The sequence below is a fragment of the Physella acuta genome, unplaced genomic scaffold (genome assembly GCF_028476545.2).
Source record: "Physella acuta isolate Inbredline_101_S28 unplaced genomic scaffold, ASM2847654v3 ptg000241l, whole genome shotgun sequence".
NCBI lineage: Eukaryota > Metazoa > Mollusca > Gastropoda > Physidae > Physella > Physella acuta.
In genome coordinates, this window is record NW_026731760.1 from 379,675 (window position 1) to 395,202 (window position 15,528).

The 15,528-nt window shown below is 42.8% G+C and overlaps 1 protein-coding gene and 1 non-coding gene across 2 annotated transcripts in view; one reads left to right on the forward strand and one right to left on the reverse strand.

Annotated features, from left to right (window-relative positions):
• The window catches only part of LOC131938300 (uncharacterized), a 43,994-nt gene that overhangs the window by 11,504 nt on the left and 16,962 nt on the right, over positions 1-15,528 (forward strand). Inside the window, exons 2-4 of the mRNA XM_059296293.1 lie at positions 2,882-3,082; positions 7,432-7,506; positions 7,710-7,809. Coding sequence (XP_059152276.1) covers positions 3,076-3,082; positions 7,432-7,506; positions 7,710-7,809 — 182 coding nt within the window. The 5' untranslated portion in view covers positions 2,882-3,075. The remainder of the gene's footprint in view (positions 1-2,881; positions 3,083-7,431; positions 7,507-7,709; positions 7,810-15,528) is intronic.
• Trnak-cuu (transfer RNA lysine (anticodon CUU)) lies at positions 1,596-1,668 on the reverse strand. Its single transcript has one exon. It is a non-coding gene; the product is annotated as a tRNA-Lys (tRNA).

A 15,528-nucleotide genomic window follows, 5' to 3' on the forward strand; every position in this document is an offset into this window, starting at 1 on the left:
AGGTTGGTGTCATGTGTGGGGAGGTTGTTGTCATGTGTGCGGAGGTTGTTGTCATGTGTGGGGAGGTTGTTATCATCAGAGGGAGGTTGTTGTCATGTGTGGGGAGGTTGTTGTCAGGTGTGGGGAGGTTGTTGTCATGTGTGGGGAGGTTGGTGTCATGTGTGGGGAGGTTGTTGTCATGTGTGGGGAGGTTGTCGTCATGTGTGGGGAGGTTGTTAACATGTGTGGGGAGATTGTTGTCATGTGTGGGGAGGTTGTTAACATGCGTGGGGAGGTTGTTGTCATGTGTGGGGAGGTTGTCGTCATGTGTGGGGAGGTTGTTAACATGTGTGTGAGATTGTTGTCATGTGTGGGGAGGTTGGTGACAGTGTGATTGTTGCTTGTGTGATATTAGCTTGTGTGATTGTTGCTTGTGTGATTGTTGCTTGTGTGATATTAGCTTGTGTGATTTTTGCTTGTGTGATATTAGCCTGTGTGATTGTTGCCTGTGTGATATTAGACTGTGTGATTGTTGCCTGTGTGATATTAGACTGTGTGATTGTTGCCTGTGTGATTGTCGCTTGTGTGATTGTTGCCTGTGTGATATTAGCCTGTGTCATAAAATTAACGCTAATTTGAATGGTATTTTAACATACAAAATTTGAAAAATTTGAAGAAAAAAATTTCTGTAGTGTTGACTGTTACAAAAACACGGCCAGTGACTGTTGGTATGTTAGTAAAAGAAAGATTAATGATTATATAATCAGTATAGTTGTTATTTTTCAACTTTGTAAAAGTCCCTGACGCTTTAAAATATTTTTCTGTTAAGTTCCTTAACTTAGATATAAACGTACCTTAACTTAGATACACACAAATATATAAACAAAGGTTCATTAATTAAGACAGAGAATTAAGAAAGTTCATCTTTCTCTAAGAAACATGCAATCACAACACGAATATGTTTAGATCTCTTCAAGTCTCATCAAATAAAATAAAAAAAATTCTCCAGCTTTAAAAACGTTTTTTTTTTTTAATGACAAAACTTTACAGGGGAAATAAACTGAGGGATATAAATACAATTGGGCAGTTTAACTACCGCCTTGATAAAACCCAGTAGGAAAAAATCTAAACCTGAATTATTTATTTATTTTTAAAATCATAAACTTTCCTCTTTTTTTTTTTTTTTTTTTTTTTTGTGGCGTAAATCTGGCCACGATGCAGCAGAAATATTCAAACTGTTGGGCTGTAGGCAGAGATTAGCCGATTTTGCCACCCAGGAAACTCGGATGCTAGATTAGGGTGATTTGTGATTGGGCGATTGCGTTTGGTATTTCTCTGCGTTTTCAATTAATTTTTTTTAAGTAAATTTTCGATTTTTAACCTAATATATTGCTTCTCTAGACACACGCTTTAAATTATAATATCTTATATTTGGCTTATAGGGAAGAAATCAATATTATAGATCAACAAAAATAGTGACATTTCTTCAGAGCACAAAATACTTTCTATATGATGACAATTACTTTTGCATTATTTAAAATGTCTTTAACTCCCTAGTTGATTAATAAATTGCTGACATAAATTGATTTCTAGAATTTTAAAAAACAAAAAAAAAACGCCCAACGTGGGGCTCGAACCCACGACCCTGAGATTAAGAGTCTCATGCTCTACCGACTGAGCTAGCCGGGCTATATGTTAACTGCTATTTATACTGTTTTGTTTACATGGAAATATGAAAGTGTACGCAATAAGAAAACGTAAATATGATCCAAGTTCTAAGCTGGTGTTGATGTTATTGAAATATTTTTGTGCGAATTGATAACAGCGTACAGCTGTCTGAATTCTAGATCAAATTCCACAACAAGGAGACGCCTGAGGCAAGGGCGGCGATCTTTTGTCTAGACCGACTGTCCGTATCTTCAAGAGACCCTTGACACCGGGCGTGTGATAGCCCTTTTCTTGATAGCCCCTTTCTTCCGCCCTAATCTTCATTTCATTTATCCGACCCAGGACTTGATAGCGGGCTTTGATTTGCTGGGTAGAAAGTACATCTGATGACTTGTTCCGTAGGTTGTTTCCCCTGGGAGCGATAGGGAAACGTTTATATTAGAGTAGCTTCCCTTGAATTCTATCTGAATGTACGAGGTATGTGAACGACCGACTTAGCTGCCGAGTAAAAACGTTGCCGTGGATGACTGGAGAGTTCGGCTTGACACTCTATTAAAAACTTGATGATAAGCAACACATGTACATTTTTATGTTTATGTCCTTTTTTTCTCATTTATTGTGTACTTGTTTTGGAATAGCTGCAGTGATTAGAAATATTCCATTTATTTGAGCTTTTTAACGTTTTAGCATATTAGGTACACTAGATAATATTGTGTATAAATAATGTCTTCCAAAAGTATTACATGTATCTTCATTCGAGTTATATCGCAATGGCAACTTAACCCGATGAAGTATATTAAACTGGAATAAGTTGTTGTTGTTTTTTTTTTGTATTTTTTTTTTAATTTTACCATCACACAGCTAACATCAAAGAACAACCATCACACAACTACCATCACACAACAACCATCACACAAAATTGCGGCTTGTATTCAATTGTTTTAAACGTAACCCTCACACGGCTGACCTTGAGTCTACCATCTTCTGTTCATAGTCACGTGCGTGATTCTGTACACAACTCAAATAAGCACGTGCTGGTGTACACAACTCACTCACGTGATCGTGTACACAACTCACACACTCACGTGAGCTCCAACCTATAATGAGGACACCTGCTCACTTACAACTAGTCTCAAATTACGGCCGCACGATAGTGCCCTAATTAACTGAATTTAACAGTCAAACGTATTAAACTTTTTTTTTTGTTATTACTAATGTAATATTTACATTTTAGCGACCATCTGTGGACTGGATAACACGCTGGATAATTTGGTCAGTTGGACCACTGGTCAGAGAATGAGCTAAAACGTGGACTGGACAAGATTTGAGTGCCAGAAATGTGAAGCTAGAAAGCTCCATGCCAGTTAACGTCACGTGATCGCTGCAAGCTATTTGACGGGCAGGGCGTAGCACGATAGAAATGAAGGAATGAAAGGTGGGTGCACATTTATCACATTTTAAAGGTGGGTGCACATTTTTTATCACATTTTAAAGGTGGGTGCACATTTTTAATCACAAAGGTGGGTGCACATTTTAAATCACAAAGGTGGGTGCACATTTTTAATCACAAAGGTGGGTGCACATTTTTAATCACAAAGGTGGGTGCACATTTTATCACATTTTAAAGGTGTGTGCACATTTTTAATCACATTTTAAAGGTGGGTGCACATTTTTAATCACATTTTAAAGGTGGGTGCACATTTTTAATCACAAAGGTGGGTGCACATTTTTAATCACAAAGGTGGGTGCACATTTTTAATCACATTTTACAGGTGGGTGCACATTTTTAATCACATTTTACAGGTGGGTGCACATTTTTAATCACATTTTAGAGGTGGGTGCACATTTGTAATCACATTTTAAAGGTGGGTGCACATTTTTAATCACAAAGGTGGGTGCACAATTTATCACATTTTAAAGATGGGTGCACATTTGTAATCACATTTTAAAGGTGGGTGCACATTTTTAATCATAAAGTTGGGTGCACATTTTTAATCACATTTTAAAGGTTGGTGCACATTTTTAATCACATTTTAAAGGTGGGTGCACATTTTTAATCACATTTTAACGGTGGGTGCACATTTTTAATCACATTTTAAAGGTGGGTGCACATTTTTAATCACATTTTAAAGGTGGGTGCACATTTTAAATCACATTTTAACGGTGGGTGCACATTTTTAATCACATTTTAACGGTGGGTGCACATTTTTAATCACATTTTAAAGGTGGGTGCACATTTTTAATCACATTTTAAAGGTGGGTGCACATTTTAAATCACATTTTAACGGTGGGTGCACATTTTTAATCACATTTTAAAGGTGGGTGCACATTTTAAATCACATTTTAAAGATGGGTGCACATTTTTTGTCACATTTTAAAGGTGGGTGCACATTTTTAATCACAAAGTTGGGTGCACATTTTAATCACATTTTGAAGACAGGTAAACATTTCTTAGAACATTTCTAAAGGTGGGTGCACAGTTTTCAAATAGCAATATAAACAGAAAGTGATACTTGGACTATATTCTGTACCTTTGTCTACCCTTGGCGTTGAAATATCACTTTCTGTTTATATTGCTATTTCAGTTACAACGCCTGCTTCCACCTCCTCTACAGTTTTCAAATAAAGTTTTTAGATTAGGAGTCGAGATTTTACAATTGAAGCTAATACCTATAGACGCGAATGATTAAAATGTACGTGCATCAGTCAATGCCGTTCATTGCAATATCGTTAGAGGTTTAATTAAGCACATTAACAGGATGCTTTTTGTAAGCTTTTTATAGTGGATAAAATTCTCTTAAATCTTTCCCATCAACTGGGTTGTTTTAAAGCTGTAATACAACGCGGGCTGGCTTAAAATCATCACCGTAAAAGTTATGTTAAAACTATAACAACATAAAGGTTGTCGTAAAACCGAACATGGTCTTAAATATACAGCATCTGTGGTTGATGATAAAAGTATAGCACGCTCCGTGCTGTGATATCATCAGATGCCTGATCCAAAAACTGTAAAGTATAAGTGGTGTTAGGTTAAAGAACTTAATTGTGTGAATAGTGTTAGGTTGAAGAACTTAATAGTGTTAGTGGTGTTAGGTTAAACAACTTAATAGTGTGAGTGGTGTTAGGTTAAACAACTTAATAGTGTGAGTGGTGTTAGGTTGAGGAACTTAATAGTGTGAGTGGTGTTAGGTTAAACAACTTAATAGTGTGAGTGGTGTTAGGTTCAAGAACTTAATAGTGTGAGTGGTGTTAGGTTAAACAACTTAATAGTGTGAGTGGTGTTAGGTTGAGGAACTTAATAGTGTGAGTGGTGTTAGGTTAAACAACTTAATAGTGTGAGTGGTGTTAGGTTCAAGAACTTAATAGTGTGAGTGGTGTTAGGTTGAGGAACTTAATAGTGTGAGTGGTGTTAGGTTAAACAACTTAATAGTGTGAGTGGTGTTAGGTTCAAGAACTTAATAGTGTGAGTGGTGTTAGGCTAAACAACTTAATAGTGTGAGTGGTAATTGAATGAAGAACCATCGATGTCCGACATAATTTACCGTTTTATTGTGTACAAAAGGTCACTCACGTTTGACACATCGATGTGACACGGGTATCAGCTGACTGCCAGGCTTAACTGGAGTGCTCATATAGCTAACGACTAAACACGCCGTGGGCGTGTCTCTGTATGATGGCTGCTACAGGTTGTAGCGCTGTGGGCGTGTCTTTGTATGTTGGCTACTACTCGCCAGCCTGTAGCGAACACAAAATGTGGATCAAAACACTCACCAAAAACTGTGTTACTCACACAACGATTCCGTTTACCCCACAGTATCAAATGTAAAAAACAATCAAAATGGCTGCAACTTTTCACTAATCACGCGTAAAACGGCGGGTGCCTGGGGCTATCATTTCTAGAACCATCTAAAACATTCCGTCCCTGTGACGTGGATCACAGGCAGCAAATATAAAAATCATGGTCAATAAAACGAAACAATGAAACAGGATAGAAACACTGGGATATAACCATCACAGGGAGGACATAAAAACGGTGTAAATGTAGAGATCAAGATGTGTTATTACAGTGGTTGGGGCGTTAGAACTGTTCAGGCTTAGGTTCGACCCTTCTTGACTTCAAAGCATGTATTAATAGAAATTCTAGTCAAACTCTAGTCAACCTCTACACCGCTACAAACTCATTTAGAACTACATACAACAGCAGCCCACCTCCCCCCTGCACACAACAGCGAACCACCTCCATCCCTACACACCCCTACACACCCATACACGCCATAGCAAACCAACCCCCCCCCCTATACACAACAACAACCCACCTCCCCCCTACACACAACAGCGACCCACCTCCCCCCTACAAACACATTTAGACCTAAACACAACAGCGACCCACCTCCACCCACCCACACATCATCAACACACCCAGACCCATCCACAGTAACCTCTCATTTAAAGTCATTACAACATCCACCCCCACCTATTAACACCCCGTCAGTTTAAGAAACTCTTCTCAACCCCACTTCACAATAATGACAAAAACAAAAAGTAAATAAAAGAAAAGTAAACAAAGTTGAATTCCCTATTCTCACCCATCATTCATCAACCAGCCAATTCACAGTTTCTGTGAGCCGAATCACATTATCACGTGACGTCATTCATCTCATCACAGCTGCAATACAGGCTCAGGTTCTGACCTTTGACCCCACAACACTGTATCCTGCTTGACGTTTATTATCTTTGTCTTATCTTTACAATCTTTCAAAGTTTATCTTCCTCCAGTTTGTTTCAAATTGTTTACTTGATTCGACCCGGCATTTTAGCGACGATGTTATAAAATTTTGAAAAAAAATATAAATCAGGTTTAAGGGGCAGTAACTCCCCGGATCCCGGGCTGCAGATAAAAATAGCATCAATCGAGGCATTAAATCGTCGTATAATTATAAATTCGTCTTAATGTCGGAGAACCAGATCAGCCTAGGTCTGATAAGGCTTAATAAATAATTAGATTGTGTTTCTTCTCTCGTGTAAATCGAGAGGCGATAGATGCAGGCGTTTATCACGGGTAAATTGTAAAACGTTGGTTGGAGATAATACGTGGGACCCTGGGGCGCCCCCTGCCGTCAGGTAATACGTGGCACCCCGGGGCGCCCCCTGCCGTCAGGATGATGTGATACTCGCGTCTGATTCGGCTACTGCAGGAATCTCCATATGCATTACATTGAAATATAATATACTAGACCACCCGGATGTTGATCATTTGATGGGCCACTCCCCTGATGTAAGTGACGTCACCATCTCTATGGTTGACCACTCCATTTATTTTAATGACGTCACCATCTCTATGGTTGACCACTGTAATAACCGAGGCGACTAGGCACCAATACATTTGACCTCTGGAACTATTTGAGTGAATTTAGGTGACCACACATGCAGTATTTGACGCCCCCCCCCCACCCAAATGTGGGTAATAAGTTGTTCGTGGTCTCATCAACGATTGCTTATCATAGTTCTTCTCTGTTAAAATCTTACAATAAATTGGGTCTACTGTATTTTTTTATAAAACTGACAAATTGTGTCTACCGTATATTTTGTTTTAAAAAACTGACAAATTGTGTCTACCGTATTTTTGCTAAAAATTGACAAATTGTGTCTACCGTATTTAAAGATAAATGTCAGTTCTGATTATCTCTGTAATATTTTAATATATTTCCAGCGTCTTACTGTAAATTTGTGTAGCATTTTTCTCAACTCCAATAAAATATGTTTGAACTAATTAACCTCCCACAGGGCTGATGAGGTCTCTTGCTTTGGCGATGTTGTTGCTCATTCCTTCACACACACTTGAAACGGGCATTGATAAAGGTGAGTCATTGATTTACATTCACTCGAATTTGTCGCCTCATTCCTTTATATCCAAGTGTTTCCAAACAAGCTGTAAGTCATACATGACATCAGGTAGAAGTGTACTTTCAATGGGGGAGCTAAGAAGTAATGTATAACAAAACAATGCACAGAATCCCTCGTGACTTTTTATACATCGGATGTTTGGCATTTCCAACCTGCAGGTACTGTCCACTGTTCCAGAGAGAAAGGTAGCGACGTTCTGAAGGCAGAGAAAGGTGACCACGGCTTCATTGTGTCAGGCGGCTACCCAGGGAACTACAGGTGGGTGATTGGGTCAGGTGGGTGATTGTGTCAGGTGGGTGATTGTGTCAGGTGGGTGATTGTGTCTGGTGGGTGATTGGGTCAGGTGGGTGCTTGGGTCAGGTGGGTGATTGTGTCAGGTGGGTGATTGTGTCAGGTGGGTGATTGGGTCAGGTGGGTGATTGTGTCTGGTGGGTGATTGGGTCAGGTGGGTGATTGTGTCAGGTGGGCGATTGTGTCAGGTGGGTGATTGTGTCAGGTGGGTGATTGAGTCAGTACCCAGGGAACTACAGGTGGGTGATTGTGTCAGGTGGGTGATTGGGTCAGGTGGGTGATTGTGTCAGGTGGGTGATTGTGTCAGGTGGGTGATTGGGTCAGGTGGGTGATTGTGTCAGGTGGGTGATTGTGTCAGGTGGGTGATTGGGTCAGGTGGGTGATTGTGTCAGGTGGGTGATTGTGTCAGGTGGGTGATTGTGTCAGTACCCAGGGAACTACAGGTGGGTGATTGTGTCAGTACGCAGGGAACTACAGGTGGGTGATTGTGTCAGTACCCAGGGAACTACAGGTGGGTAATTGTGTCAGATGGGTGATTGGGTCAGGTGGGTGATTGTGTCAGGTGGGTGATTGGGTCAGGTGGGTGATTGGGTCAGGTGGGTGATTGTGTCAGTACCCAGGGAACTACAGTTGGGTGATTGGGTCAGGTGGGTGATTGGGTCAGGTGGGTGATTGTGTCAGTACCCAGGTAACTACAGGTGGGTGATTGTGTCAGGTGGGTGATTGGATCAGGTGGGTGATTGGGTCAGGTGGGTGATTGGGTCAGGTGGGTGATTGTGTCAGTACCCAGGGAACTACAGGTGGGTAATTGTGTCAGATGGGTGATTGGGTCAGGTGGGTGATTCGGTCAGGTGGGTGATTGTGTCAGGTGGGTGATTGTGTCAGGTGGGTGATTGTGTCAGTACCCAGGGAACTACAGTTGGGTGATTGGGTCAGGTGGGTGATTGTACCCAGGGAGCTACAGGTAGGTAATTGGGTCAGTACCCAGGGAACTACAGGTGGGTGATTGTGTCAGGTGGGTGATTGTGTCAGGTGGGTGATTGTGTCAGGTGGGTGATTGTGTCAGGTGGGTGATTGTGTCAGGTGGGTGATTGTGTCAGGTGGGTGATTGTGTCAGGTGGGTGATTGTGTCAGGTGGGTGATTGGGTCAGATGGGTGATTGTGTCAGTACCCAGGTAACTACAGGTGGGTGATTGTGTCAGTACGCAGGGAACTACAGGTGGGTGATTGTGTCAGTACCCAGGGAACTATAGGTGGGTGATTGGGTCAGTACCCAGTGGGTGATTGTGTCAGTACCCAGGGAACTACAGGTGGGTGATTGGGTCAGGTGGGTGATTGTGTCAGTACCCAGGGAACTACAGGTGGGTGATTGTGTCAGGTGGGTGATTGTGTCAGGTGGGTGATTGTGTCAGGTGGGTGATTGTGTCTGGTGGGTGATTGGGTCAGGTGGGTGATTGTGTCAGTACCCAGGGAACTACAGGTGGGTGATTGTGTCAGTACCCAGGGAACTACAGGTGGGTGATTGTGTCAGGTGGGTGATTGTGTCAGGTGGGTGATTGTGTCAGTACCCAGGGAACTACAGGTGGGTGATTGTGTCAGTACCCAGAGAGCTACAGGTGGGTGATTGGGTCAGGTGGGTGATTGTGTCAGTACCCAGGTAACTACAGGTGGGTGATTGTGTCAGGTAGGTGATTGTGTCAGGTGGGTGATTGTGTCAGTACCCAGGTAACTACAGGTGGGTGATTGTGTCAGGTAGGTGATTGTGTCAGTACCCAGGGAACTACAGGTGGGTGATTGGGTCAGGTGGGTGATTGTGTCAGTACCCAGGTAACTACAGGTGGGTGATTGTGTCAGGTAGGTGATTGTGTCAGTACCCAGGGAACTACAGGTGGGTGATTGGGTCAGGTGGGTGATTGTGTCAGTACCCAGTGGGTGATTGTGTCAGTACCCAGGTAACTACAGGTGGGTGATTGGGTCAGGTGGGTGATTGTGTCAGTACCCAGGGAACTACAGGTGGGTGATTGTGTCAGGTGGGTGATTGTGTCAGGTGGGTGATTGTGTCAGTACCCAGGGAACTACAGGTGGGTGATTGTGTCAGGTGGGTGATTGGATCAGGTGGGTGATTGTGTCAGTACCCAGGGAACTACAGGTGGGTGATTGTGTCAGTACCCAGGGAACTACAGGTGGGTGATTGTGTCAGGTGGCTGATTGTGTCAGTACCCAGTGGGTGATTGTGTCAGTACCCAGGGAACTACAGGTGGGTGATTGGGTCAGGTGGGTGATTGTGTCAGTACCCAGGTAACTACAGGTGGGTGATTGTGTCAGGTAGGTGATTGTGTCAGTACCCAGGGAACTACAGGTGGGTGATTGGGTCAGGTGGGTGATTGTGTCAGTACCCAGTGGGTGATTGTGTCAGTACCCAGGGAACTACAGGTGGGTGAATGGGTCAGGTGGGTGATTGTGTCAGTACCCAGGGAACTACAGGTGGGTGATTGTGTCAGGTGGGTGATTGTGTCAGGTGGGTGATTGTGTCAGTACCCAGGGAACTACAGGTGGGTGATTGTGTCAGTACCCAGGGAACTACAGGTGGGTGATTGGGTCAGGTGGGTGATTGTGTCAGTACCCAGGGAACTACAGGTGGGTAATTGTGTCAGATGGGTGATTGTGTCAGGTGGGTAATTGGGTCAGTACCCAGGGAACTACAGGTGGGTGATTGTACCCAGAGAGCTACAGGTGGGTGATTGGGTCAGGTGGGTGATTGTGTCAGTACCCAGGTAACTACAGGTGGGTGATTGTGTCAGATGGGTGATTGTGTCAGGTGGGTAATTGGGTCAGTACCCAGGGAACTACAGGTGGGTGATTGTACCCAGAGAGCTACAGGTGGGTGATTGGGTCAGGTGGGTGATTGTGTCAGTACCCAGGGAACTACAGGTGGGTGATTGTGTCAGTACCCAGGGAACTACAGGTGGGTGATTGTGTCAGGTGGGTGATTGTGTCAGGTGGGTGATTGTGTCAGTACCCAGGGAACTACAGGTGGGTGATTGTGTCAGTACCCAGGGAACTACAGGTGGGTGATTGGGTCAGGTGGGTGATTGTGTCAGTACCCAGGGAACTACAGGTGGGTAATTGTGTCAGATGGGTGATTGTGTCAGGTGGGTAATTGGGTCAGTACCCAGGGAACTACAGGTGGGTGATTGTACCCAGAGAGCTACAGGTGGGTGATTGGGTCAGGTGGGTGATTGTGTCAGTACCCAGGTAACTACAGGTGGGTGATTGTGTCAGGTAGGTGATTGTGTCAGGTGGGTGATTGTGTCAGTATGCAGGTAACTACAGGTGGGTGATTGTGTCAGGTAGGTGATTGTGTCAGTACCCAGGGAACTACAGGTGGGTGATTGGGTCAGGTGGGTGATTGGGTCAGGTGGGTGATTGTGTCAGTACCCAGGTAACTACAGGTGGGTGATTGTGTCAGGTAGGTGATTGTGTCAGTACCCAGGGAACTACAGGTGGGTGATTGGGTCAGGTGGGTGATTGTGTCAGTACCCAGTGGGTGATTGTGTCAGTACCCAGGGAACTACAGGTGGGTGATTGGGTCAGGTGGGTGATTGTGTCAGTACCCAGGGAACTACAGGTGGGTGATTGTGTCAGGTGGGTGATTGTGTCAGGTGGGTGATTGTGTCAGTACCCAGGGAACTACAGGTGGGTGATTGTGTCAGATGGGTGATTGGGTCAGGTGGGTGATTGTGTCAGTACCCAGGGAACTACAGTTGGGTGATTGGGTCAGATGGGTGATTGTGTCAGTACCCAGGGAACTACAGGTGGGTGATTGTGTCAGGTGGGTGATTGGGTCAGGTGGGTGATTGTGTCAGTACCCAGGGAACTACAGGTGGGTGATTGTGTCAGGTGGGTGATTGTGTCAGGTGGGTGATTGTGTCAGTACCCAGGGAACTACAGGTGGGTGATTGTGTCAGGTGGGTGATTGGATCAGGTGGGTGATTGTGTCAGTACCCAGGGAACTACAGGTGGGTGATTGTGTCAGGTGGGTGATTGTGTCAGGTGGGTGATTGTGTCAGTACCCAGGGAACTACAGGTGGGTGATTGTGTCAGATGGGTGATTGGGTCAGGTGGGTGATTGTGTCAGTACCCAGGGAACTACAGTTGGGTGATTGGGTCAGGTGGGTGATTGTGTCAGTACCCAGGGAACTACAGGTGGGTGATTGTGTCAGGTGGGTGATTGGGTCAGGTGGGTGATTGTGTCAGTACCCAGGTAACTACAGGTGGGTGATTGTGTCAGTACGCAGGGAACTACAGGTGGGTGATTGTGTCAGGTAGGTGATTGTGTCAGTACCCAGGGAACTACAGGTGGGTGATTGTGTCAGTTGGCTAGCAGAGGAACTACAGATAAAATATTTATACAATAAGTTACTTAAAATTTAAACAACTAGTGGACTAAAACACTTATTTCATATCTTGCTCAAACATCTGAACATTGTGGTTTTAGATATTAAATGACTGAAAACTCACATGCGTATTGTTATATTGATATATTTCTGTGGATCTATATAGTTATTGTTATTTTCTCTAGCCATCAGGAAAATACTTGTTACAAAAACTAATCTACTGAAGCATATTTTCACCGTGGCACTTATGGGTCCAAACTGTCTTATTTAGTAAATTGAGCCCGTCCCTACGCACCTAGCCCGAAAAAAAACGGTAAATAAAAGATGAGTTCATCAATGCTATTTCCCGATGGGGCTCAAGGAAAAGCTGCTATTATTCCTATAGTACAGCTGCTTATATATATATATATATATATATATATATATATATATATATATATATATATATATATATATATATATATATATATATATATATATATATATTCTAACATTTTCCCAATGGAAAGGAATTTTTTTCTCGTATTTTTACAAGCTTTTTTCTTAGCCCATAATCCGGAGTTTAAAGAGAACGTTTTTATAAAGCAAATATTCGTTTAAGTCTATGTATATAACAACTTATTGGGTAAAACATGTTTACAAATATCCCGAATAACTAATTAAATGGCACTAGTTGCTAATGAGAGGCCTTAGAACATGACTACGTTTTTCTCCTGTTAGATGTGAGGGGTTTTGAACCCCCCCCCTGTATTCTGAACACATCAATCAAACAAACTGTCCTCTGAACACATCCATCAAACACCCTGTCCTCTGAACACATCCATCAAACACCCTGTCTTCTGAACACATCCATCAAACACCCTATCTTCTGAACACATCCATCAAACACCCTATCTTCTGAACACATCCATCAAACACCCTGTCTTCTGAACACATCCATCAAACACCCTATCTTCTGAACACATCCATCAAACACCCTATCTTCTGAACACATCCATCAAACACCCTATATTCTGAACACATTTATCAAACACCCTGTCTTCTGAACACATCCATCAAACACCCTGTCCTCTGAACACATCCATCAAACACCCTGTCTTCTGAACACATCCATCAAACACCCTGTCTTCTGAACACATCCATCAAACACCCTGTCTTCTGAACACATCCATCAAACACATCCATCAAACACCCTGTCCTCTGAACACATCCATCAAACACCCTGTCTTCTGAACACATCCATCAAACACCCTGTCTTCTGAACACATCCATCAAACACCCTGTCTTCTGAACACATCCATCAAACACCCTGTCTTCTGAACACATCCATCAAACACATCCATCAAACACCCTGTCCTCTGAACACATCCATCAAACACCCTGTCTTCTGAACACATCCATCAAACACCCTGTCTTCTGAACACATCCATCAAACACATCCATCAAACACCCTGTCCTCTGAACACATCCATCAAAAACCCTGTCTTCTGAACACATCCATCAAACACATCCATCAAACACCCTGTCCTCTGAACACATCCATCAAACACATCCATCAAACACCGCTTTCAACTGATGGTCTTCCCGTTTCCTAATTTGTTTACATGTGTGTGAGTAGTCTGCTTTAATACGGTGTCGCGTCACGTGACTCCCTCGTGTAAACACACCCGGGGAGGGGGGTGGGGGAGTGATGGAAACTCTTATCATGTAGTGGCTAGGATTCTTTGAACAGTTATAGGGGGGGGGGGGCTCTTAGCAGGGATCAAACCTTTGCCTTTGAGAAAAATTAATTCCTTTACTTGTATTTTTAGTAAAAAAATGTATTCTGTTAACTGAGAAATAAGAAGTACATCTACCATCCCGAGGTCTGTGCTGATCTTTCCTTACTCAGTCACATTGGGTTCCCAGCATTAATAGTGCCTGACTATTTCAGTGGTCACAGAACTATACTGTTTAGACTTCAATACATCGCACACATATATTTACATTTTTACAGAAATGTTAATATTTTTTCAACATGGCAAGACCAATGGTCAAAGAATAAGGATGCTGTGTTAATGTTATTCCAACTCTTCTTAGATACTTTATTTATTCTTTGTAAACCATGAGAGATTATTCAGTACCTATGTTTGGCTGTAAAAACCTGTATCAAAAAGAAAAGCATGCCTGCATTATTAATTACCAACTTTTACCATCTAGTCGTTGTTATAAAAACGTCAATAGGACAGTACGATATCGCACTATGCCAGTATTCAGTTAGAGTTAGGGATAGGATCAAGTTTATGTTTGAGTCATGATGGCGGTCGGGTTTGGGTAACGATTAGGGTTGAGTACATCTCTAATATGTTTGACTTTGTACCGTTCTGTGGTTAAGGTAAAGGTTAGGATAGCGACACTAGGAACCATTGTCTCCATATTACCTGCCAGTGTTGTTACGCTTCATACAGTGTTGTTACGCTTCATACAGTGTTGTTACGCTTCATACAGTGTTGTCAGATCATGTAGTCTCCATATGACCTGCCAGTGTTGTTACGCTTCATACAGTGTTGTTACGCTTCATACAGTGTTGTCAGATCATGTAGTCTCCATATGACCTGCCAGTGTTGTTACGTTTCATACAGTGTTGTTACGCTTCATACAGTGTTGTCAGATCATGTAGTCTCCATATGACTTGCCAGTGTTGTTACGCTTCATACAGTGTTGTTACGCTTCATACAGTGTTGTTACGCTTCATACAGTGTTGTTACGCTTCATACAGTGTTGTCAGATCGTGTAGTCTCGAGTACCAGAACCGCCATATCATAACAAGCACCCAAGACCTCAGACACCTACCTCTAGAACAATCTAGAAGATAACCGCGCATGTCACGTGGCGCGTGGTTAATGTGGCGGCAAAGAGCACGCGGCTGGCTCATGCTTTGTATACTTCAAGTAGAACATGTCAGTTTCCATGGCTCATGTGACGTCAACCCACCAGAACACTGGGCCGCTTCAAGAACTTTGGGAATCCCCGATGTGTTTTTTTTTTTAGACCTCTTTGTTGTAGGTGCGTTTGGATAAGTTGTAAACACGCTTTAGTCTTAGAGGCTACAAGTAGACACATCTTCTGTTACAGCAGGATAGGTAGGTTACAACATAACGATGGAAGCTCTGGATTCGATCCTGAACTGTTTGTCTGCACAGCATTTAGCTGCTAGGGCTTTGTACGTTGTACATCTTGATTACAATCCAACAATAAGCTGTTAGGCGTTCCTTAAATATGTAATGTCTTTGACTCTAGGACCTAACTA